General features: G+C 35.8%; 3 protein-coding genes across 8 annotated transcripts; 1 reads left to right on the forward strand and 2 right to left on the reverse strand.

The window, feature by feature from the left end:
* Positions 1 to 2521: 2521 nt before the first annotated feature.
* Positions 2522 to 9348, reverse strand: LOC122317031 (signal peptide peptidase-like). 2 transcript variants are annotated; one of them, XM_043133922.1, is made up of 12 exons: positions 9194 to 9348; positions 8886 to 9015; positions 8031 to 8146; positions 7783 to 7934; positions 7582 to 7667; positions 6632 to 6759; positions 6439 to 6489; positions 5133 to 5219; positions 4866 to 4935; positions 3746 to 3882; positions 3570 to 3647; positions 2522 to 2840 (listed from the first exon to the last, which is right to left on the reverse strand). In XM_043133922.1, the coding sequence occupies exons 2-12, from the start codon at positions 8923 to 8925 to the stop codon at positions 2778 to 2780; spliced, it is 1008 nt and encodes a 335-aa protein (XP_042989856.1). In that variant the 5' UTR covers positions 8926 to 9015; positions 9194 to 9348; the 3' UTR covers positions 2522 to 2777. The 2 variants fall into 2 exon arrangements, with proteins under 2 accessions (XP_042989856.1, XP_042989855.1); XM_043133921.1 differs by having other exon boundaries at positions 9162 to 9324.
* A 2223-nt stretch (positions 9349 to 11571) lies between these two features.
* Positions 11572 to 17192, forward strand: LOC122314967 (rhomboid-like protein 11, chloroplastic). 2 transcript variants are annotated; one of them, XM_043130626.1, is made up of 7 exons: positions 11572 to 11905; positions 12364 to 12488; positions 15977 to 16062; positions 16163 to 16203; positions 16293 to 16459; positions 16540 to 16602; positions 16792 to 17020. In XM_043130626.1, exons 1-7 carry the CDS (start codon positions 11689 to 11691, stop codon positions 16798 to 16800), a joined length of 708 nt encoding a protein of 235 aa, XP_042986560.1. In that variant the 5' UTR covers positions 11572 to 11688; the 3' UTR covers positions 16801 to 17020. The 2 variants fall into 2 exon arrangements, with proteins under 2 accessions (XP_042986560.1, XP_042986559.1); XM_043130625.1 differs by having other exon boundaries at positions 11573 to 11905; positions 16842 to 17192.
* A 1051-nt stretch (positions 17193 to 18243) lies between these two features.
* On the reverse strand, positions 18244 to 24004 carry LOC122314968 (pentatricopeptide repeat-containing protein At5g25630). 4 transcript variants are annotated; one of them, XM_043130628.1, is made up of 4 exons: positions 23468 to 24004; positions 23015 to 23170; positions 20617 to 21528; positions 18244 to 19435 (listed from the first exon to the last, which is right to left on the reverse strand). In XM_043130628.1, exons 2-4 carry the CDS (start codon positions 23117 to 23119, stop codon positions 18539 to 18541), a joined length of 1914 nt encoding a protein of 637 aa, XP_042986562.1. In that variant the 5' UTR covers positions 23120 to 23170; positions 23468 to 24004; the 3' UTR covers positions 18244 to 18538. The 4 variants fall into 4 exon arrangements, with proteins under 4 accessions (XP_042986562.1, XP_042986563.1, XP_042986564.1 ...); XM_043130629.1 differs by having other exon boundaries at positions 23015 to 23264; XM_043130630.1 differs by having other exon boundaries at positions 20617 to 21525; positions 23015 to 24004.
* Between the last annotated feature and the right edge of the window lie 164 nt (positions 24005 to 24168).

Here is a 24168-nt window from a genome sequence, read left to right on the forward strand (position 1 = left end):
GAGTACACGCGGGTACTACTCATAAAAGAGCAGAGGAAAGATGAAACGATGAGATTATGAGTACTGGACGTGACACTAAAAATTGCACATGCTTTTAAGCTATGCTTTTGGGTCCATATTAAGTGAAAAAAGACAACAACAATTCGATGGCTTTCGGTCGCCATTTTCTGTTTTATAAACTGTGCCCACAACCACAATAATCATTCCGAAAAAATATAAAAAAACAAAACATTAAATAGGAGAAGAAGTTATAATTACTTCACATTGTGAAATGATAAACTTAAGTTTAACATGGTTAAGGAATATTTTTATAGATGTTCGTAAGCCATTGAAGACTTTAATTGTTTGACGGCGTAAGTTAACCTTAAAGACAGGAGTGTGAAATCAGAAATGGGGTAGCTCTCGTATAAAGCTAATGGACAAAAGCAACGAGTCTGAACACAGTCACGTTAGCTGCCCTTTTACAAAAAAAGATGATGATGCAAATATATTATTATTTGAATCATTATTTTGTTAATTGCATGAGGTGGGCGTGATCAACGAAGGACAAAAGCTGAAGTCAACGTGTTCATATGCATGACGAATTATTTATTAGACTTAAAGTCCATTTAATTTTTTTAATATATGTGTTTATTTATTTAATAGATATAAGGAAAACACCCCCATCCAAATTGGTTGCTTGGTTTGATCTCTCGCAGCTAGGTTTAACTTATCCAACAATCACTTGAAGTCAAAACCATTATGGAATTGGATTCATGTGGCTATGCCCTGCAGCAATGAATGCACCAATTTACATGATTTTTTTATTTTATTGTCTGCGAGACAAGAGACATCATTATCAATTATATAAATCGTCCCCTGAAAATATTTATTGGATGGTGGTTGAGGTGAAACGATGAGGTTGACGACCTTAATTTTATTGTAGTTGGCATTCATTCAATGCATGTAGACCAGAAATGAGATCACCAGATATGTATGCTTAATTAATGTTCAAAGCTAAAAATTGACAGGTTATGTTAAGGGCATGATTGCATTATAATTAAATTATTGACCTTAAAATCACACATAATTAATTAAATTTGGAGTGGCCATCTGCCGACGCCATTTTTGAATTTATAGCCAATTAAGTGAGTTTTTAAACAAAACAAAAAGGACTAAATTCCAGCTATTTCAATGTTAGTCGCTCTTAATTACGTCCTGCGTACTTAAAGTTGGTTTGATAAAATTTCTCATCGAGTCCGAATAGCATTGATTACAAACTCTTAGCTAGATGGGAGGGTAGGTAACTTCAATAAACATGCTAAGCTGGTCGAGGGTTAACGGTTTCCAAGCCGTTGGTTCACGCATATTAAAGTTAATTGAGGGTGTGATCATATAATAATCTGCAACAAGTAATCCAACAACTTTTTATTTCTCGAGGTGCGACCACCGATCAGCAGCCTTACAGACGAGGGATCTTATAATAATGTGATCCGCATGTGAAGTGGATGTATAACTGATGTCGTGAAAGAGAGAGAGAGAACAAGCAAAAACTAGTCAAATGGGTCCTTCTCAATCATTGTTTCTATTTTAAGTCTTATCCGCGACATACGCTCGAGTGGGCTGATTGATAATAATCTTTGGTAAATTCTCTAAAAAGTTAATTACACATTGAAACATGTGAATGAGACGAACGAGATAAAACAGAAAGAAGAATACGTTTCCAATTTTCACACTAGAGAAAAGTGGAAAAAAATGATCAACGGGAAAAATGTGAGGTTAGCCGTACCATGCTTTCTTGGATGCAATCTCGAGCCTCAAAAGTCAAAAGCAAAGGGTTTTGCAACAGGGTACAACGCCGCCATCTAGCTCCCAATGGCAAGTCACCGACTCATCTTTCACACTACACTAATCTTTCTACTAGATTATTTGTTCCATATAAAAAGCAATTTTATTGTTGATATATAAATTTAATCATTTTGATCCGCACTTGTTGACGTTAGTATATTTTAATTTTTAAATTGCTTCAACTGATTAGCATTTCCGTACACCAAGTCGATGCCCATTAGCATTTTCGTTTGCAACGAGCTTTCTTTCCAATTCTACACCCTCTCGTACAATCTACCTGTAACTACCAAAAATAGTACGTTTACACCGATCGATGCAATCAGACAACACGCTTGCAAAGTCAGTCCAATTCTTTACATGCAAACGTTTTCCATTCGTTAGTGATCACAGGTGGCACCCGTGTGCAACGCGATGGACATGGAAATACGAATCAGAAAATCTTTCCCACTCCCAAGACATTTCCCAGATTACTCCAGTCTCCAACAAGGTCAGGAGAGTATTTTTTTCAATAAAAGTCACCTATTAATCTAAATATTAATATTGATTATTTTATATTTAAAATTTAAATTAATACTATTTAATAAAATTTATTTTTTAATCAATCACACTAACTTAATACACATATTATAATATAGTTATACTTGTAATTATATTTTTCTTAAAAAAAAAAAAAAGGCAATAGAAGTGGTAGACGTTGCTCAAAATACCCCAAGAGGGGGGGCTCTATAGATAAAAAGAAATTCAAAATTCGGTTGTATTCTGGGCTAGTAAATAAAGAAACTTACAAACGGCTAAATAATGTATAGTTTGTCGGTTGGTAAGATATTATTTCTTCCTTAATCCCAAAAACACGTTACAGCTGAGTACAGTTGCAGAAGTTAGCCACGGCTAATGTTTAAATGTATTCGGGTCCTCAGAGAAATAAAAGTGGAGACCAAGACCTTTCCAACTCATTCGACCTTCTTGCTTTCTTTGGATGAATTCGCAGTCTTAGATTCGTCAAACTCCAACAACTGCACAGGATGACAAAAGACAATCCTGTTTGATTATATAGATGAGATAAGATAAAAAAATTGATTAATAATAGTGAGATAATTCATGACTAATAGTGAAATAGTTTGAATTAATGTATTTTATAGAATTTTGAAAAAAGAGAAAAAATTGAAAAAAATATTATAAAATTGAAATATTATTAGAATATAATTTTTGTTTTGAGATTTAAAAAAATTGTATTATTTTTTATATTTTGTTTGGAAGTTCGGAAAAATTATAATCATTAGATAAAAAAGTTAAAAATTTAAAAATTTAAAATTGAAAAGTGTTTAAATGTTTAGGCAATATGTGAAACCAAACAGAGCCTTAGTCAAGAAAACAGCAGGCTGGCAGTAGTGATCAACAAAGCAGATGCATAAACTCTAGACAATTAATATGCATGATTAAATTCCGACATACTTGACAGCGTCTTTTAGACCAAACCAGCTTTCTCCTGATAAAAAAATATTCAATCTTTTATGGGCTAACAACCGAGATGGGAAGCCTTTGGGTCTAGTATAGTCTTTTAATCTTTTGTAACATTCTGGTGTGATCATTCCGTAGGACACTGGTTAGATTTTTATATGGGTTCTATGGCAAAACTTTCTCATTCTATTTTTCGTATATGTAAATTTATAAAATTAATTGCATTGAACTGAAAGGAGAAAATTTAGTGCAGATAACGGAAAATGTAAGGGAGATGAACAAACCGGCTTGACTTCGCCATTCCATATGCAATGAGCAGCCAAAAATCCAATAACAGCAGGTACAATATACAAAAGTGCAGGCTGAAAAGTACAGTAAGAAAAAAAAGGAAATGATCACGTTTGCCCAACAAGTACATACATAAAGATGGATACAGTAAAGAGGATCGTGCAATAGTCACCTGTGCAGCCTGGAACCAGTTCATGACAAGTATGGTAAGCACCACCCCGAAGGTGTAACCCATAAAAGCACTCTTAAAATACTGGCTGTCCCTCCCTCTAGAAACATCGAATCGCAAAGCCAATGCTACAAAAATACCTAAAGGGCGAAACCACAATCATATATACAAGCATGCAGAATACAATCTGGTAAGCTATGCACGCTAGAAGTTCACATTTTAATGGCTGTCCAAAGAGCAACTCCACAGAAATGTAACCGTGGTACAAGAGTCATTTCCAGATTTCATTTTTTCTTCCAAAATGATTATCTAATTTAATTCTTCATCATCAACATTTCCATGATCCATCAATCTTATCCATTATAACAAAAGAAAAAAAAAATCTTTCTTCAAATAATTTATTAATAAGTAATCTTTCTTTAAATAATTAATAACAGAAAAATCTTAAATTAAGATAAATGTGTCAAAATATTGGTCTGCCAGAGTAGAAGACAATCTCTCCTCAGTCCTCACCTTGAAGATAAAATGCATGGCAATTATTGGTTATAACTAAAAGAAGGCAAAATCTATCCAAGAAAGTCCTAGATGAAAGCAGTAGTTATTACTTTTCAGTCAAACCATATCTCTCCACTACCCAAAGAATAAAGGGGAGAGAGAGAGAGAGAGAGAGAGAGAGAGAGAGAGAGAGAGAGAGAGAGAGAGAGAGAGTAAACATAAAGTATGCAATGCTCAGGCTTTGATAAATGTCATAAAGGACACATTTCGGCACTATCTAGTCAATAATTCTACATGCGCCTTGAACGCAAAAACCCCAAGATGACACTAGAAGTAATGTAGCTGCAAATGTTGCACATGATTTTGAGAGACTAATCCCAGAAACAGGGAAGATATCTGCATCAAGATAATGGGCCACTTGATATACAACATCCTCCTTAAAATGGTATTAAAAAGGAAATGCACAAGGTCACAGCAACAATGAATGCATCCCCCTGATATCACATAATCACATGCACCCTTAAGAATGTCTCTATTGGCAAAATCACAAACAACATACGAAAAAACCGTTGGTGATCTTCAAAGACGATAAAGTGGCAGACACATCAATTAAAGGTCCCAATCTTACCAGGGATTACAATGTCACCAAGTCCAAGCATGGAGAATGGTCGAGCAGAATCTGCTGTGGGAAACAAAAGCTGCATATAAATTGAATGATGTGTGATCAGAATGATAGACAGCGCCACTTATCCAAAAAAAAAAAAAGAGAGAGAGATTGAATTAAAGACCATCATATATCAATTATCCAATTGTGGAACACAACATGCAGAATTCAAAAGACAAAAATGTATTTGAACAGCAAATGCATAAATTTCAATTAAGAGGGACGGTTTACCTTGATGGGAGCATCAAAAGATTTTGCAACACTAACCATCACTGGAGTGAAGAAAACCCAGAAAATATCATATACAAAAAGTCCAGCCTGTAAAGGATGAAGATGGGAAAAGTTATACATATACAGAAAGTTGACCAGAGCACATTAATTGCAAGCTTAGGGTACAGGTAATAAACATTTCAGCAAGGTCAGGCGATCTGCAATAGAAAGAATATTCACAAAATATTATATCTAGGAAGTTGGGAACTCCTAATATTTCCATAAGTTAGACATAAATACATATTTTCCTAGAGGGATAAGAAGATGAAAAGGCAACAACGCAGAGAACATGTCAGTATGAAATGAGCTCTGATATATTAGGTGTCAGAGAGAGAGAGAGAGAGAGAGAGAGAGAGGCATTCCTAGCAATGTATGATCAAAATGAAAAACGGTTGAACAAATCATTTTTGAGGTTCTTATAGCAAAAAAAAAAAAAAAAAAAAATCCTTGTTTGAATCTAAGCCTTTTAAAGCTAAGTACAGAATGACAGAACAATGTTTCTTCGCTCAAATAAAAAGGAAAGAGGAGTTTCACATTCTTATATCAGAAAGGGCATATCAGGAATACAACTAAACTGAAACAAGGAAAGCACGCACCTCCTAACAAAAACAATAGGTGAAAAAGAGGGCCCCTCAGGATGTAATGTTAGTGGGGACAGAGGAAGACAGAGAGAAGCAGAATCGTACAAGTGTTCTGAAACTGTGTAAATTGAAATGATGCAATCACAATGTCTAAAGTCTGAAAGTAAAAATATATTGTGATAGCAAGTGGTGGTGGAGAGTGAACAATGAACATATCTATAGATCTTTCCTAGGACAACAAATCAAGTCAAGCAAATACAGAAACCTATTCGAGAACACCACTAGACGCCTGACAATAATCTAACCTAAAGTAAAATAAGACCAGCCATAGCGGTGACTGATATGTGAGTGTGATGTGTGCAAATATCTGATATATATCACAGTAGAAAACAAACAATGGATACAGTCAAACAGTTTGAATAAAAAGTAATTCTTTGGGGGAAATAATAAAAAATAATTTCCTTCTTTGATAAGAATCAATACGATCTTTGTAAGGTTCCTGTTCTAAATGAAATTCAAAGATCTTTTTTTTTTTTATAAGTTTGTTTTGTACAATCAATTATAAATGTAGTTCTCCGACATCCTAATAAAGCATGCAGGAAGCACTGGATAGCAAGAAAAACATAATTCTGTGCTTTAGTTTCAGCAGAAAGATTGGTATTAATTCCATAAGTCCTACTTCTTACCAAAAGGATGGCGCCAGTCTTGAAAGACCCAAGAGAAAGCATTTCAATTCCCTGCAAATAACAAAAACGAAACCTTTCAAATTATATTGACAGTAGACACAATATATAAAAGCAGCTCGATGACAGTATTTTCCCATTTTATTGAATAGACAGTAGCAACAAAAAGGTTTCATTCAAAAGGATGCTAGCAAACCTGTATGCAGAAAGCAAGTCCCAGTATATTGTTAGCAAGCCAATGCTTCTGCGAAGCATACCATGCGCAGAAAAAGGTGCCAGGGATTGCAGCTATGATCTGAGATTTTGTGAACTCAATGTCCAAAGCTGTGTAAGAAATGTGTAAGGAAAAATATCATTCTGCATAATAAAACCAAGATAATGTCAACTAGATCAAACGAAAAATGCAGAGGAGCAGAAAACCAATATAATACTTTTAACATGATGGTTTACATGCCTTAGGACACAAAAAATCATTGTATACTTGACTAAGAGGCACATAGCAGTTAAAAAGTTTCAAAAGAATAATCTTTTCAGAATTGACCAAGTAAATGCATTTAATTCACAGAGCATAAAACCTACTGCTTTCTCAGCCATAATTTTCTTTCTTTTTTTTAATCGAGCTTGTGTCCAATATATTGCAAGAAAGCAAACAAAAGCTTTAGAAAGATTAGCCTAGCTTAAAATGATGTGCATGCAAGGTGTAACTCTTGAGATATTAGTGTATTATGCACTTTCATTTTAACCAGAAAAACTTAATTTAGGTCAGCAAAACTTTCCATCTTAGAACTTGAAAGCAAACTAGAAAAATATTGTGAAGGCTATTGAGAAATAACGACAAACCATCATCAAACCTCAAATATATTGGATTTTAAAGTTATATATTTAGTTAACAGGCATGGCCCAGTTATATATCTAAACCATCAGCAGAACAACAATATGCAAGCACTTGTGTCGTCTATCAAGTTGCAGAAGTATCATTTTTCTTATAGGTAAGTTGCAGAAGTATTATATTTAGTTGAAACAATCTGAACATGATTTAAGATAACAGATTGAGCTGATATATGAGGAAAAGTTGGATTTCAAAGTTCATGTGAAGATTCGTAGCAAAAATTTAGCAGATGTAAAATCCACAGAAACAACACATACAGTGGAAATATGGAAAACGCCAGGTTATAACGTCCTGATTCCAATGCTCTGGCAGATAACGCTTAATAGCAGGTAACAATGTTGCCCTGACAAAGCAGATTATATAAGATAATTTGTAAAGAATATATAAGATAATGAAGCAATCAAATATAAACCAATTATTTTAATCATGATAAACAATCCCATATGGAAAAAACATACGAAAGTGCGACGATTCCAAGCACAAAGAAGTAACACGTTAATACAGCATTGACCAAGTCCTTGGATAGAAACTTGAAAAGCAAAAAGAGTGATAACAGCATTGCACTTCCAACAAAAGGGAAACGCATGGCATGCTCATTTGACATTGTCTCCTGCATAGATATACACAATATATTTTAGGTAAGATTGGTCTGGAGAACAAAACTATAGACGTAGAAGATGATGAAGACTAGCACTGCTTTACTTACAGAAGGTGGAGTTGGCTTAACAGATCTGTAGCAACCCACATAAACAGTAAGGCAAGCCGTCAAAACAACATTTAGGTTTGGATCCACTCTAACAACAAGTGGTGCTAAAGTTAAACCTGTATTCAAAAATTAATGAATTAAATTACATAGTTGGTCAAGCCCCATGTCTCAGGTGCATCTTTCTATATGCACATAAAGCATATAAAGGTGAGCCCTGTCCATCCTCCACCCCTTGGTAAGGGTGAGAGGAGATTCCATCTCTTCCAAAGACCACTGGCCTCGATGTCTCCTGGGAATTAGATATATGCAACAACATAGAGCTTGTAATACGAAATAAAATCTCCAGCAACATTAAGGGACAATCGGCTACCACGTAGAACTCAAAACACATATAACCATTGGACGAGACTGAACAAAACAAACATTGGGGGTTTTAGGAAGTAAGTATCTTGAAAGATCAATTGCTACTAAATGCTACAAACAGGGGCAGGCTGGTGGCTGAAACACATAGACGCCACATGGATTTCCACAAATTAGAACGTGATTTCATCCATATGGGTCCCCCCAAAATAAGGTCAAGCAAGCTTTATCTTAAACTTATCCAATCATATGTATGTAAGCCAGAATATAGAAGGTGTATAGACAAACGCAAATTCTCAAAAAATTTGCGCACTGTCCATTTGCTATGGAAAAGGTATTCACTCAAGCACCATTGGAACTTTTCATTTTACGCAAACAGCATCACTCTCGGGAGCCTCGAATTCATGAAAGTTTGAACAACGTCGAACAAGCAATGCGCAATTCCACAAAATCGGATTTCACTAATGCCGCGAAACAGTAAAAGTAAAAGCTAACCTGCTAAAGCTACATTCGCCAATCGCTCAACGTTTTTCATCGTTATCTGAATCTAAAATCACAAGCGTGACTAAGAATCCCGATCAATTATCAGAATTCTCCCAGTACAGATTCCTCTGCGATCACAAACCTACAAAAAACTCGAAAAGCTTTAGTATTAGCAAGATTTATCCTAATTGTTGCTCGAAATAATTGAGTTTCCGAACGAAGACGCAATATTTCAATACTTGAACCGAAAATACACTTTAAGAAAATCGAAATAAATAAATACTGTACAATTCTTCGGCAACAGCACGGATATCTTCTACCTATTCGCTTCCCTCGCAGATCGGAGAAGAGATTCAGATTTTGATAATCTGTAGTTTTAAATAGGGTTTTAACTATAGAATGAAATGGAGGGGCCAGGGAGGATAATGAGGTGGTTAGTGTTATAATTTAGAGGGCCGATGAATACCCATGGGCCATAGCTGTTACGTAGACTTCGGTGACAATCAATTACTAATTTACTATTGGAGTTTTGTGAGAATCGGAAGCAGCGGAATTAACGTGGCTACGTTTTATTGGTTGCCATGGTGGCTTGATGAGAGAAAGCTGTAAGGAACGCACTGTCAGATAGTTGAAGAGTGATTTGGCTAATTTATATTTGGCCACGTAATTTGAGGTCTACGCCCCCAATGGGATTCAACCACGTCAGACTCGGGAAAATCTTTCCCCTTCCTAAGACTAGTCACTAGCTAGACTATGGACGAATTAGGAAATGTGTTCAGCATTCACGGCATTGTTCTATATGATTAGAAAACATGAGTAAAATTACTGCAAATGAGATGATGTTAAATGGTCTATCGACCCATTTATCAACCAAAGTCCTTTGCACTTTTTTTAGACAAACAATTTTATTATAATGTTCTGAATAAATTTTAAAATCAAATCGATATACATTAATTATAAAAATTTAAAAATCAATACAGTTTGACTTATCATCAAATTGAAACTTTTGATTGTTTTGATTTCAGTCCGATCCAATCCAATTTTTTCGATTATCGATTTACATATATGGTGCTATATAAGTTTAGACATGGGCGTCAGTTTCTCTAATTTTTATTTTTTAAAAAAGTAAGTTTATATTAATAATTTAATATTAATATTAATGTTTAAAATTAAAATTTTATGTTATATTAATTTTATATTTTAAGATTAAAATTTATATGATATAGAAAATGTTATATTACAAATTATAAAATTAATTTTATATTATATCAAATTTTATATTAAATATATGTGAATAATAAAATTAAAATTTTATGTTATATTAATTTATAATTTAACATATAATATAAAAAATTATAAATAATATATATCGATTCGGTTTGATTCAAACCAATTTTTAAAATACAAAGATCAGCAAAACCGATTCTTAAAAATGGGTACCAGACTGATTACATTGGATTATTCATTATATAGTAATGAATAATTAATAATTAAAAAACTATTTAATTTTTTTAATTATTAATTTATTTTATCTTCTCATATTTTACTATTCTACCCATTTATATGTTAATTATTAATCATATTCTAATTAAATTATGGGTCAAAAATTATATTTTTTCAATTGTCATTTAATGCTAATAATCACAAATATTTAATTAAACCCATATATTTTATATAAATATCTTAATTACAAATCAAATTTCTATATTTTCCATCCAACTATATTTAGCATGATCTGGAGATAGAAATGAGTTAGAAAAAATTAATAAAATAAGAATTTACTTTTTGTACAGTATATATCAAATTTGATATTCTCTTTATAAATACTGTAGCTAAAAGCTACAAAATTTAGTATTGACTAATCCGTTGCAAGTAGATTTTCTATCTATTAGTTAAAAAATACACTCTTTTTTAGATGTAGATAATCTATTAACAGTGCTAAGAGTTTTTATTTTAGGCTGTGAATAGCAACTACAAAAGAAACAATCCACCAATTTTAGATGAGTTGTTACAACTGAGAAAATTTTATTGTTTGATTATCTTGAATAGGGGGTTGTAAAAAATTATTTAAATATAATTTTTATTTTAAAATTTGAAAAGGTTGTAATATTTTTTATGTTTTATTTAAAATTTTAAAAAATTGTATTGAATTTTGTGATCAGATAATAATTAAATAAAAAATTTGATAATTTAAAATTAAAAAATATTTTATATTTGAGATTGATGTCTGGAAAAGAAATATTTAAGAACACCTTAGTGTTCAAACTAGTCATTTCCTTTAAGGTAGACTAGAAAATTTTATTGTTCCAAGGCCTTAAAAATTAAAATGTATACCTCAAGTTATCACTAGTTTTTCGTTAATTAAAACTATCATTGTCGAATAAAATTTTATCCTTAAGATTCTACGAATAATTAAATTTTTAAAGAACATGAACGATCATGTTTTTAAATTTTTAATCAAGTATACAATTCAATAGTTTAAAATCAAGTGTTTTTTTATTGATTAATATTATATACAGACGTAAAATATATAAATGTTGTTCAGTCATTTTAAAAAAGAATTAAATTTATTATTAAAAAATTAAAATTTTTATATAAATTTTATATTTATTTATTTTTTTAAAAATAATTATATAATACTTACACATTTATAATTATAATTACCATTTTTTTATTTTTATTTTGCGGGACTCACCGCCCACCAGAGGGAAAAGTGAAAAGGAGGTTTTGAGTTTGAGAAAGTTCTCGGACACACAGAAAGACATACAATACGAAACTCTATTATATCAGAGGATTCTGAATTCGCTCTAGAAGAATGGGGCAACTACGGTTTCACCAACTCCGAACACCTCATTCTTCATGCAATCTCATGCCCATGGCTTCTTTTTCCCGTCCAACAAAAATTCCTACTCTTCCAGTACCTCACCCCATCTCTTATACTCGAAGACTCACCAGACCCAATAAAGCCCTCCATTCTCACCCTCTCTCCTCTGCTGCTCGACCCCACATCGTATGCAAGATGAACGGTTCAGGTAAACCTTATCCCCCTCGTTTTAGCTATCATACATACTTCGTATTCGCCATCGTCTAATTTTAAGTCAAAGGTTTCTGTCCTAGTAGTTTTTACAAACACTTGATGTGTGTCATGTCCCGTATCTACTTGATGCCACCTTGCTGAGCATGTTGCTCCTCTTGAAGCACAGTTTGCTTTAAAAAATAGTTCCAAGGCACTTTTGGAGCTATTTTTCTAGCCTTTTTGAGAGTGTAAGCTGCTTTGATTTTATCTAAAGATGAAACCTTCAAAGCAAGGAAGCCATTTCTAAATGCTAACCCAATCCCTCAATAACACCTACAAAAGTAATTTGATTTATGTGAAATATGCTAATGGGGGATATGCTTTTCTCATTTCCTTTCTGCTGGACTTGACTTCATTCAGTCTTATATGTCGGGGAAAAGAACTGTTAAGCAACCTCATAATTATGTTTGTTAGATATGATATCACAGCTGGAACTCGGAAAGCCTGAAGAGAGAAGAAAGCCGGAGAGACGTGTTAATGGGATTTTCTGGATTATACTTCTTAATATTGGAATATATGTGGCGGATCACTTCTTTCAGGTAGTGATTTATCGTGGCTTAATGTTATGGATTTTCTCTTTTGTTAGGTATGAACTTTATTAATAAGAATAAAAGACTGGGCGAAGCCCGAGTACACAGGTATTGTTATGGATTTTTGTTAAGTATATTTTTAAAATTTTGTGGGTTCGAACCCCACAGCCTGCAATTAACTAATTAAAAAGATTATACTTATAAAAAAAAAAGTATATTTTTAAAATTTTATGGACAAAATGATGTTATTTGACTGATGATGGAGTTGGGCATGGAACCTATACGGAACACCCTTCCATCCTAAAGAGAAGGCCCAAGAATTACCGAAGCTTGGCATTACATTCCAAGATTTGAGGCTCTTCCTAGATTTGGACGCCAGTTATCATACTCTCGTAGGATGCTATGACCAATGTGGGTATGCGTATATCCTCGAGGGAAAATTTTCTCTGTTCTACTCGTTCAATGCAGCGCTAGTCTGTGTCAAGAAGACCCATTTGCATCCAATGGGTTTCTTACCAGGAGGAAGGGGTTCGAGGGTCCAGGTGGCATTGCCCTCTAAGGCTCGGAGCTCAGCAGACATGGCCTCACGCCAATGAGGGTGGCGATTGGCAGTGGAATAACAGGAAGGATCAACAGAAGTGGTGAGAGCAGTTAAAAAGGTAAGATGAGAAGGAGAAAAACGAGAATAGGAAAGAAAAGCAGATAAAGGATGAGCAGTACCTGAAACTGATGCAGCGGATGAGGATGCAGTGGACTCCGTATGTATGGTCGGACAGACGTAATCCTGTAGATAAGCAGGTCGAGTGATGGTACGTCTAGGACGAAGAGAGAGAGAAGATTGGGGTGGTGGAGGGGTTTCGGAAATAGAGGGTGAAGAAATAGGAGATGGTGGTGGTAAGATGGGCTCGGGAACGGGAAGAGGAATAATAGGTAGGGAGGGATCTGGAGGGGGGGAGAGTGTTTGAAATGGAAATATGTGTTCATGAAAGGTAACGTCACGTGAATAAAAAATAGCGTGGGTATCTAGGTTATAAAGCTTGTAAGCTTTATGATGACCGGGATATCCAAGAAAGACACATTTGGAGGCACGAGGTGAGAATTTATCACGGGAAGCATGAAGGGTTTGAGCATAACAAAGACAACCAAAAACGCGTAAGTGAGCGTAATTGGGTGAGATATTGAAGAGAAGTTCAAAAGGAGATTTATTTTGAAGAATACGACTGGGGGTGCGATTAATAAGATAAGCAGCAGTGAGGACACATTCGCCCCAAAATTTTAAGGGTAAATGCGCTTGAAAGCGGAGACTACGAGCGACATTCAGGAGGTGCCGGTGTTTTCGCTCCGCAACACCGTTTTGTTGTGGAGTTTCGACACAGGTACGTTCATGAATGATCCCGTGGTCATGAAGAAAATTTTGAAATTTATGGGAGAGAAATTCTTGTCCATTATCAGTTCGTATAATTTTAATCATGGCATCGAACTGATTTTGGATAAGTGCAAAAAAATGAAGGAGATGAGTATAAGTTTCAGATTTATGGCGCATGAGGTATATCCACGTGGAACGAGAAAAATCATCGACAATAGTGAGAAAATAATAAGCACCACAAAGTGAAGAAGTATGGTAACCACCCCATATATCACAAAAAATGCGATTGAAAGCAAAAGTACTTTTATTAGCATTTAATGGAAAAGGAAGTCGAGTATGTTTTGAACGAGCGCAAATATCGCAATCAGAAATAATACAAGGATTATTATTAAAAAGAGTGGGAATATTTAAACGAGAAGGGTGACCTAGGCGTTGGTGCCATAGGATCTTATTAGCGAGAGTCTGAGTAGAAAAAGCCGTGACAGATGGAGGCCGATATACATAAAGTCCATTGCAAAGCTCACCCGCTCCAATCAGCTTCGTCGATTGTGGGTTCTGAAAAAGACATTGAGTGGAAGAAAAAAGAACAAGGCAAGTATTAGTTGATGTGAGTTGAGGTATAGAAAGTAAATTAAAATGAAATGAAGGGACAAAATAGACATTAGCTAAAATGAGAGAATCGGTCAAAGGGATGGTGCCGATCCCTTCAATGGGAAGTGATGAACCAGTTGGTAAGCAAACATTCGGAGGATTGGAGAGGGAGGAAAAATCAGAGAACAAATTCCGATCATGGCACATGTGGTGGCTAGCTCCACTATCAATGATCCATGTTCGGCCGGAAGTGGAAGAGAAAGGGGAAGAAATATTACCCACAAAATTGCTGGAGGGATTCGGTGGGCTGAGCAAATCTAGGAGCTTTTGGTAGAGCTCAGGGGTGAGATCGGGTACCGGTGAGTGTGTGGTGGACGAGGAGGCCTGATGAGCCATCGGTGAGGGGCCCGACGGTGGTTTACCAAGAAGGGAAGGTTGGGTCTTTGGGCGAGGTGCTCGGCCTGGAGGGTAGCCAATGATGCGCCAGCACCGGTCACGGGTGTGGCCGTTCCGTCCACATTCGGAGCATCGGAGGAGTGGTTTCGAGGGGCCACTGGAGTGGGTAGCAAAACTGGTGATTTCGGTGGAGGTGGGCCGAAGGTGAAGGAGCCGCTGCTGTTCCTCCTGAAATAAAATAGAGAAAATTTTGGTGATGGGGGGAAGGGGTTCCATGGTTAGAATCTGGGTTCTCAGTTGAGAGAAGGAATCATTGAGGCCAAGAAGAAACTGGTAAACTCTTTCATCCTCTGCTTGTTGTTGAAATTCTTTGAGATCACTGCATTTTTGGAGATGAGTAAGTTCATCCCAGATTTGTTTAATCTGGTTGTAGTAGTCATGAATGGAGGTGGTGTTTTGATGCAGGGAAGCTAATTCTCGTTTGAGATGGTAGACCCGTGCGTTGTTTCCATGACAGAAACGAGATTGAAGGTCAAGCCACACTTCACGTGGATTGGTATGGAATTCAAGAGAGTTGGCTAGGGAGGGGCTGATGGAGTTAAGAAGCCAGGTAAGAACCATGTCCTTGGTTTGATTCCATTGAGAATAGTTGGGTGAATCGGTGTCTGGTGGAAGAAGGGAACCATCAACAAAACTGAGTTTTTTTTTGGCGTTGAGAGCATGAGTCATGGCTTTTTGCCATTTGGGGTAATTATCTCCAGTAAGTTGGCTAGAGACGAGAATAAGGCTAGGAGAATCAGAGGGATGAAGGAGATAGGGAGAAGGAGAAGAAGGAGGGGGGTTGGAGGGTTCGGCCATGATAGGTGTTGGGTTTGAAGGTTTTAGGAACGTTGTTTGGCTGATACCATGTCAAGAATTGAATTGAATATATTTCTGAAGTACATTTACAGTGTAGGATCGTATAAAATATATAGTACATGCCTTGTCTTTCTATGGTAACAATTATAAAAGGAATGAAATAATTTACAATTATAATAGAATGCTAAGATCATGGAATGGCTAATTTGGTGGGATATGATTCTGTTAATAGTCTGGTTGTCTAGCTAAGATTATAAGGACCTGACAAGTTTTTTTTTTGGGCTAGGTTCAAAGCATTAAAAGTCTGTACTTGTACCACAATTGGCCTGCTTGGTATCAGTTCCTGACAGCAACATTTTGTCATGCCAATTGGTGAGACCTTTATGCTTTGAAGGTTGTACGAAAGATGGATTTTGCCTATTATCCTTCCCTCCTTTAACCTTTTGCTGTATTGCCCATTTATATTTTTCAGGAACCATCTTTCAAGCAACCTTTTCTTCCTGTATATTTTTGGTGAGGGTCTCACTTGTCTTGCCAATTAGGTGAGTTTCAAAAGGTAGAATGAGTAGATCAATTTGACGGTCATGTTTTTCCTCCAATAGGAAAGCTTGTTGAAGAAGAGGAGGGTAGTTTTGCATTGTGGCTTTCTTACATTCTTACAGGCGTTGGAGCAAACCTTGTTTCATGGCTGATTCTACCGAGGAATGCCGTATCTGTTGGGGCCTCTGGTGCTGTTTTTGGGTTGTTTGCAATCAGTGTGCTTGTAAAGGTATCCGAAGTGTATAATCTGTAATTTCATTCTGAAATTAATCCACGTAAAAGTCTTAAATCCCATTCTCCTTATTGTAGATGTCCTGGGACTGGAGGAAGATTCTTGAAGTGCTTATATTGGGCCAATTTGTTATAGAAAGGGTGAGTACTTTTTATTCTCTGATGTAAACAAGAGGGGTTTAATTCATAAAAATGTTCACAATCAATCTCATGTAAGGTGTTTGTGTTACATGTATATATTGCAGTTAAATAAACAACCTTAGTGATATAGTCTTGCATCTCATGTAAACATGCTTTTGTGTTTTTCCCTTCCACACCCCTCCTCTGAAGATGCACTAAGCTGTATCGCTCGTTCATATGCTTTTCTTTGGGCACGATAGGTTATGGAAGCAGCCCAAGCTTCAACGGCCATTTCAGGCACCTTCCGGGGTGGAAACTCGATGCAAGGTGTCAATCACATTGCACATCTTTCTGGTGCTCTTGTTGGTGTTGTCCTTGTATGGCTTCTCAGCAGAGTTCCTTCTCAACATCCAGAGGGAGAAGTATCGACTCTGGAGAGGAAAAAAGGCAGAATACAATAAACAATATAAACAATTCTACTTTGTATTTTTCATGATGTTTATATCCAAGGAGTTCTGATGACTATATTTGCTGTATTCTTTTACTCTCGGTCTCATACAATTTGTTCCATAATTTAACAAATAAAATGGCATTACTCAGTATTTCAATAATTACCAGTTAGCACACATGGAAGAAATTAATGGATTAAGATTCATTAAAGTGGGATAAATAGACACAAGATGTGAATCATATATATGAAATTAATGACACCATGTACAAAACAACTAGTAATGGATAATCATTAATAGATAAATGATTCAGCCACAAAGAGATTTTATAAAAGTAATCTAATTTGACATGACTTGGTTGTATACCTTCTCTCGTTAATATTATGCTTGTTTGAGTCTTCCAAAATCTTATACCTGGTTTCACATGAAAAACAAATATAAAAATTAAGGTGAAATTACAATTTTCAACCGTAAGCTATTGCCTGTTTTTCATTTTTCAACCCAAATAATCATAAGTTTTAATTGTATATTTTTCAACTTGCGTGATCGGTTAAGATTATCCCTCCCATATAATATACTATTTATTCACTTCAGCTGCCAAATGGTAATTGAGGGTGCAGATCGAAAAGAGCAAACATGCAACTAGGATGCAAATTGAAACTTTTGATCATTTGGTATAGGTGGTAATTTGTGAGTGAAAAACTTATTTTTTATAAAATAAAAAAAGAGTGGTGGGACTTCCGCCCGAAATTCGGTGCTGAATGGGTACCAAATAGTGTAGATTGTTTTTTTTTTTTTAATCATTTTTTAAACCCCTTAATTTTTTTTTAAAAAAAAAAATTACAAAATCATTAAAAAATACCTTATTAACTATTAAGTAAAAAGAAAAAATTTGATACAAAATATGTGTACAATTTTTTGGTCGCTCTATCATTTCTCAGAAAAGAATATGGGATCCTTTGCAAAGAGTTTGGGGGCACTCCGGCCACAAAGAATGGGGGGTGTTGGGTTTGGGTTTTGCAAAGGAAACAACTCCTCGAAGATAGCTTGATTCTGACATAGCTTAGGGTCGGGTGAAGATTTTAGGGAAAGAAGAGCAGTCAACCTCAGCCATTCTGAGATGATCAAAATTTTATTTGACTGAGCAAAGACATCATCAGCTTATATTTCTTTGGTGGGGTAAAACTGTAAAAGCCTTTAAAAAAAACCATCGTAAAAGTACCTCATGAAACCGACGTATGAATTTTCAGTTCCAAGGCTGTCTTCAGAAGGGCCAATTTTCGTTACAACAATGGATGAATCAGTTAAATCCAATTAAAAAAAAAAAAGCAGCCAAGTCTTCCCGTGCTTAAAATACAAGATTATCATTGACTTTGGGTATTGAAGCAGACCTGAAACAACTATAAGGTCCTGAAAATGAAGCAGCTCCCTTGTCTATACAAAATGTAATATAATTTCTTTCTGGTGTGAACGGGATTTCATCAAAAACTGTAATTTCTGTATCTCCTTCAGTTCAAGAATACGGCTGTACATGAAAGTGGAAGCTGAGCAAACATCCCAAGCTGCCTTTGTGACTGCTTCCGGCATATGACTGGTGATCTGTCTCCAAATTTACAAGTGTGACAAAGATACATCGATTTTGTAGAAAGGTATGAACGCTCTAATGGAAAATCAGTATCTCTCAACACCATGCGGCCTTTTTTAGTTGCTGTGGTTGATCTTTTCTGATCACTCGTTACCACTGCTGGTATCTGTAACAGATCAGTAGCAGAGGCACCCGCAGGTTGCTTCTGGTAAATTTTCTCTGAACTTTCTACCGCTATCTCTTCTTCTGTCACCGTCTGACGTGTCATTCCCTTACCTTTCACAATATCGAGCATCCTATTTGCTTCTTTTGTTAATCCAGTGGCACGCCAAGCTTCTGCAACAAGCAAGATGGTGGATTTCTCTGGTTGAACATCAAATTCTTCCATAATTTGGAGCATTTCTTCTGCTTTCCATGGCTGCTTTGCTTCTCCATATCCCCAAATTAAGGTCTCAAAAGTCTTCAAATTGGGAGAAACCTTGAACTCACACATCTTGTCAAAAATCTTTATGGCATATTCCATTTGTCCAGTGCTGCACCATCCACTGATGACAGTAGTGAAAATCACAACGTTTGGACGGACTCCCGATTTGGTCATTGCTCTCAATAGTTCTTCAGCTTTCTTCGGTTCTCGTGCACGTGCATATCCTTTAGCAAGAATGCTGTAGGCATGTGCATCAGGTTTTATTCCCGCCTTCATCATGTCATCAAAGATTTGCCTGCACTTTTCCATGAATCCTGCAGTACTCCATGCATTCATGATGGTACTATATGTTATCACGTCTGGTTTGACCCCCGACTCGTCCATCAATGCCATTACCTGCATATCAATGCTTTCCATGCATTATACTTGCACAAGGTTGTTATTGATAATTATTGAAAGGGCTTTGATAATAAAGAAAGTTTCTAGTCATTACTTTGTTTGAAAATGGCATGAAGGAGAATTGGGGCTTTGATAATAATGTTCATCTTGAATTTCAATGATTAAGGTACCAAATATTTTTTTTTTGATAACCTTGGGTGTCCGGACCAGCTTACGCGCACCTCGACTAATCCCAAGGGGCCCTGAAGTTAACAACCAGGTAAATCCTCCAGTGGCCCTGAGGGGACTCGAACTAGTGACCATTGGGGAGCAAACCTAAGGCCTGACCAATTGAGCTATCCCTCGGGGTTAGGTACCAAATATTAAAACCCTTCCAAACTAAAGAGTCAATTAAAAAGACTTGGGATACATAAGGATTAAGCAAAGAAATAACGTATCATGAAAACTGACTTAGAAGGAGGTCAAACACCTAAATAACAGAGCAACAATTTTCAAGCACCTCAGCACAGCAGAACAGTACCGTAAGTCTTAACAGGTTTATAGAGTTTTCTGTTTGTTCTTGCGGGAATCTGAGATTCTAGAACAAATAACAAGACTTGTTCCATAACAAAATATTTAGACTTAAACATGGGATTGAGTGATAATGCCCAAATAGTATCACCTCTTAAGTTCAAAGTAAGAGAACCTAAAATAATGCCATGGGCTTCTAACATAGTCGGTCTGTTGCCTTTGTTTTCTAATGAATTTAGTTAAGATGACCGGTCACCGCCAAAGAACTGGAAAAAAATGTTAGGTTAGATTTCACAAGAAAAAAAGGGAAAAGTGTGGGGGACCTGCTAAAACCAGGGGGGAAGGGTGGGAAGCGAGAATTACCAAGAGCTTCTAGCAAAGTGGCAAATTGCCTCTGGTTTGAAGAGAAAAAAATGAATAAGAAGGACAGATTCAGTTAGATTGCTAAAGAGGCGGGAAAATGAAGAAAAGTGTGGGGACATATTGCTTGGACACATTAGCAGTTATAGGATGATGTACTAAGAAAGAGGGGTAAACGTGGTGAATATTTATGTAAAAAACTGTTGATACAGTTTTGCCTTAAGAATCAAAATAATATGCCATGCAATAATGAAGAGAATTTTTCGAAGGAAAAAGAATAGAACCAAACTATCATAGCTCAAACTCACCTCATCCACCCCATCTCTGTCCATGGTGTCTACAAATCCTTTAATCAACGAGTTGAAAATTACAAGATTAGGATGCACGCCAAGATCCTTCATCCTGTACACAAATCTCAAGGCCTCTTTCAGTTTTCCTTCCTTACAATAGCCACTTATGATGATGCCACAAGTTCGCCCATTGGGCTGCACACTATTTTTCTGCATCTCTAAAATCATCCCTTCTGCCTGATCTGTCTCTCCATTTTGAGCATAAGCTGTTGATATTGTGTTGTAAGTAACTGCATCAGGTTGAATGCCAGAAGCTACCATCTTATTTACCACATTCCATGCCTCCACAATATCATTCTTCTTACACCATCCTCTGACAAGCACGTTATAGGTCCTGAGATTGGGTTTGACATTTTTCTCTTGTGACATTAATTGTAGCAGTTTCAGAGATTCTGCAGGTTTACCTGCAATCCCGTAACCTTTAATTAATATGTTATAAGTGCTCGTTGTGGGTTGTAATTCACTTGCCTTCATTTTCCAAAAGGTTTCCATGGCTTCCTCTATGTTTCCACACTCGGAGAAAGCATTTATAACAGCATTAAAAAATATTGAGTCAGGCTTCATTCCATTTTCTTCCACCTGAGAGATAATTGAACGTATGGACTTGAAGCGCTTCTGGATGGTCAAGGCAGCCAACAAGGTCGTGTATGTTATAAGAGACGGCTTGTGCCCTCCTTCAATCAAACTGTCAAATATGGACTGGACTTCCTGGGGTTTCCCTCTTTCTATCAGAATATTCATCAACTTTGTTCTTGAGCGAACAGTTCGGCAACTATTTTCATTCGTGCAGATAATGCAGTGGGATTGGTATTTGGAATCTGCAGACTTTGATGCCCTGTATGATTGATTCTTGTCATCTGGAGAATGCTGCTGTGAACGTAAAAGCTCAAGAACCATTAATTTTTGACATAATACAAACTTTAAACTCAACTACCATAAACAAAGCAAAGCATATAAACAAAAATTCTGACAAACATAATTTGGGCCCACATTAAAATAACTCAATAAGTCTTTACCTCTACTGTCTTTAATTATTCAAATCCAAAGAGAAGAGGTTGAGCATCCCTTTATTTTTGGGATATGTTAAGAAGATACTATTTCATTGTGTATTCTTTTCTTCTTCTTTATTTTTTATTTTTATTTTTTTCTGTAGCACTATTTTTCACATGCAGTTCACAACGGGCTTGAATGTCTATTCTTGGTTACTCATGACAGAAGAAACTCAATATGGTCAGCTACCTAGACAAGAATTCTAGAACATAAGATGAGAACATGATCAGAATTTGGGAGAAGATGTATTAATCATATGTCAGAATCCATCAGGCATTGATCACCTTCTTGATATACTAAATATGACATGCGCAAGCTCTAACTAGAGCAATCAGTACACAACCTTTAGAGATTGTCACATATACCAATCAAGATTAGGTTGATGATAATGATGATGACGATGATTACCTGTTAGTGCTTTTTTTTTTTTTTTTAATCAGTAAATACGAATTTTATTAAAGAGATGAGATTACCTATTAGTACTAGTAATAGTAATGTCTTGCACCAGGTTTGCAAGTAGCATAACTCTAATAATAATTAAGAAATTTCTCATTGTCCCCCTAAAATTAAGGGCAGTGCCTTACTATGGTTGTCAATTTAAGGATGCTCCTTTCCTTTCAGTTAGACAAGATTAATATCTTTTCTAAAGCATGGGAACAAATCCTTCCCAAGTTAGTCAAAGTAATACCCTTCAAAATTATATTAACCTTCCAAAAAGTCAAAAACTTAACTCATACCAACTCAATCGTAATCTTTTCATTGCTCTTTTATTTTAGGCCATTTTTCGTAACTCATCAACCGTCCATCTTAACATCCTCATTGTTACTGAAGTGTCATTTCTTAGTTTCCCAACATCTTTCACCATTAAGCTTAACTATGTTTTCTTCTTTCTTTTTCAGATTGTGTTTATTGGTAAGTTATTACACACTTTATAGGTCTTGAAGACCCTCCATCCCGATCTTACAGGAGTGGAGGTGCCACTGATTGTCTTCACAACTACATAAAACCAGAAAAAAAATCTCCAAATATTAACCAAATGAAGAAAAGAACAGAAAAGATCAGTTTTTAACTCAGGATCTTGACTAGAACTTTTGGTCTCGCCAATGGTAGACCGTAGTGGAGAAACAAATTTGTTTTCATCAGATCCAGGAAAACATGTATTTGTCATAGCATGACGGTGGTCAGTAGACAAATCCCGATTCCCATAATAATGATTTGATTCTTAGACTCAAAGTGAGGCTGGTCAAGTATACTCCAGAAACAATAAACAGCCCAAATGATAGAAAAGGAGATTGCTAAAATTAACCTTGATCGGTAATGCTCGAACCCATCCTCTTGTTATGGTGGCAGTTCGTGCTTGATGTTTTCGGTTGGTTCTAGAAACAGCTTTCCCATTGTCAGATTCTTCCATATGGTCCTGTAAACTTGTCTTCTCCAATTCAGAGTCTTGAACTGAAGTAGACTGCACGTGATTGAACCAAATAACTAGTTCACGTTCAAGGAAAAAAAACCTTCAACATCAATCTCCAGAAACAGGCACCCACGAGGGTTTTCCACTTTCGCATCATTTCCAATATGTTTTTCATATGTATAAAACCAAAATAATCAATAGCAAAATCCAGAATGGAATCAAAAGCATTGTAAAAACTTAATCCAAAGTCCTCAATCAGGTGTCAGTGTGTGCATCATTTGATCAACGAGAAATGCATATAAAGGTATAACAAACAAAAGAAATAACAAGGAAAATGAAATTCCACACCTTTTACAAATTATCAAACTTGCCCGCTCCAACGCATCAACCGAACAAGGGCTCTAAAACTTCAAAATCCATCGAGAAGGAAATGTAATTTTCCATTAGCTGATTCCCTCGAGTTTAAACTACTTTGACCCAGAAAAAAATTAACCGAATATATGAAGATGTTGGGTGGTATTGAACAACTCTTTAAAGTTTTTCTTTTTCAAAGAAAAAGAGAAGCTTTTCAGTGAAAAATATGAATTAGAAATGAAAGCATCAAGAAATTATATTTCTCAACGACTAAAATGACCGTGGGATTGATTATATCAACTGGGCTCAGCTAAGAAATTGCGCAGTTGCGGGCAGCAGGAGGGAGAAAGAGATGGATTTCGCGATTGATTCATGTAGAGTCTATAAACTGCAATGCATGGAGTCCCATAACTTCCAACGGAACGATATAACATTATCCACAACTATTATCATGTTCGACCGAGAGACAAAAGGATAAAAAAGGGAGATAAGGTGCGGAAGGTAAGGTCCAAAGCCTCTCAAATTTCTGGGTTGCAGTTTGTTGTAGTCGTCTATTATATTTTCTTTCTAGAATAAAATCACAGTAATCCCTCCCTTCTGTAAATAGCAACTACCTTCTCCTTTTATTTCTAAGTAATTATTGACACCCTTTAAATTAGAAAACAGGGCATTTATGATTTTATCTCATGTAATTT

The sequence above is a fragment of the Carya illinoinensis genome, chromosome 7 (genome assembly GCF_018687715.1).
Source record: "Carya illinoinensis cultivar Pawnee chromosome 7, C.illinoinensisPawnee_v1, whole genome shotgun sequence".
NCBI classification, from domain to species: Eukaryota; Viridiplantae; Streptophyta; class Magnoliopsida; order Fagales; family Juglandaceae; genus Carya; species Carya illinoinensis.

Bases quoted from the DNA above. Each gene is read 5' to 3' on its own strand.
- LOC122314968 (XM_043130628.1), bottom strand. From the start codon at position 23,119: ATGGAAGAATCTGACAATGGGAAAGCTGTTTCTAGAACCAACCGAAAA. The intron at 21,529-23,014 runs GTTAATTTTAGC...TTACGTTCACAG, and splicing joins TTCGAGCATTACCGATCAAG to CAGCATTCTCCAGATGACAA. The intron at 19,436-20,616 runs GTGAGTTTGAGC...ATTGATATGCAG, and splicing joins ACAGAGATGGGGTGGATGAG to GTAATGGCATTGATGGACGA.
- LOC122317031 (XM_043133922.1), bottom strand. From the start codon at position 8,925: ATGAAAAACGTTGAGCGATTGGCGAATGTAGCTTTAGCAG. The intron at 7,935-8,030 runs GTAAGTAAAGCA...ATATCTATGCAG, and splicing joins TTAAGCCAACTCCACCTTCT to GAGACAATGTCAAATGAGCA. The intron at 3,648-3,745 runs GTGACTATTGCA...TGTACTTTTCAG, and splicing joins ACTGGTTCCAGGCTGCACAG to CCTGCACTTTTGTATATTGT.
- LOC122314967 (XM_043130625.1), top strand. From the start codon at position 11,689: ATGGGGCAACTACGGTTTCACCAACTCCGAACACCTCATTCTTCATGC. The intron at 11,906-12,363 runs GTAAACCTTATC...TATGTTTGTTAG, and splicing joins ATGCAAGATGAACGGTTCAG to ATATGATATCACAGCTGGAA. The intron at 16,204-16,292 runs GTGAGGGTCTCA...TTCCTCCAATAG, and splicing joins TTTCTTCCTGTATATTTTTG to GAAAGCTTGTTGAAGAAGAG.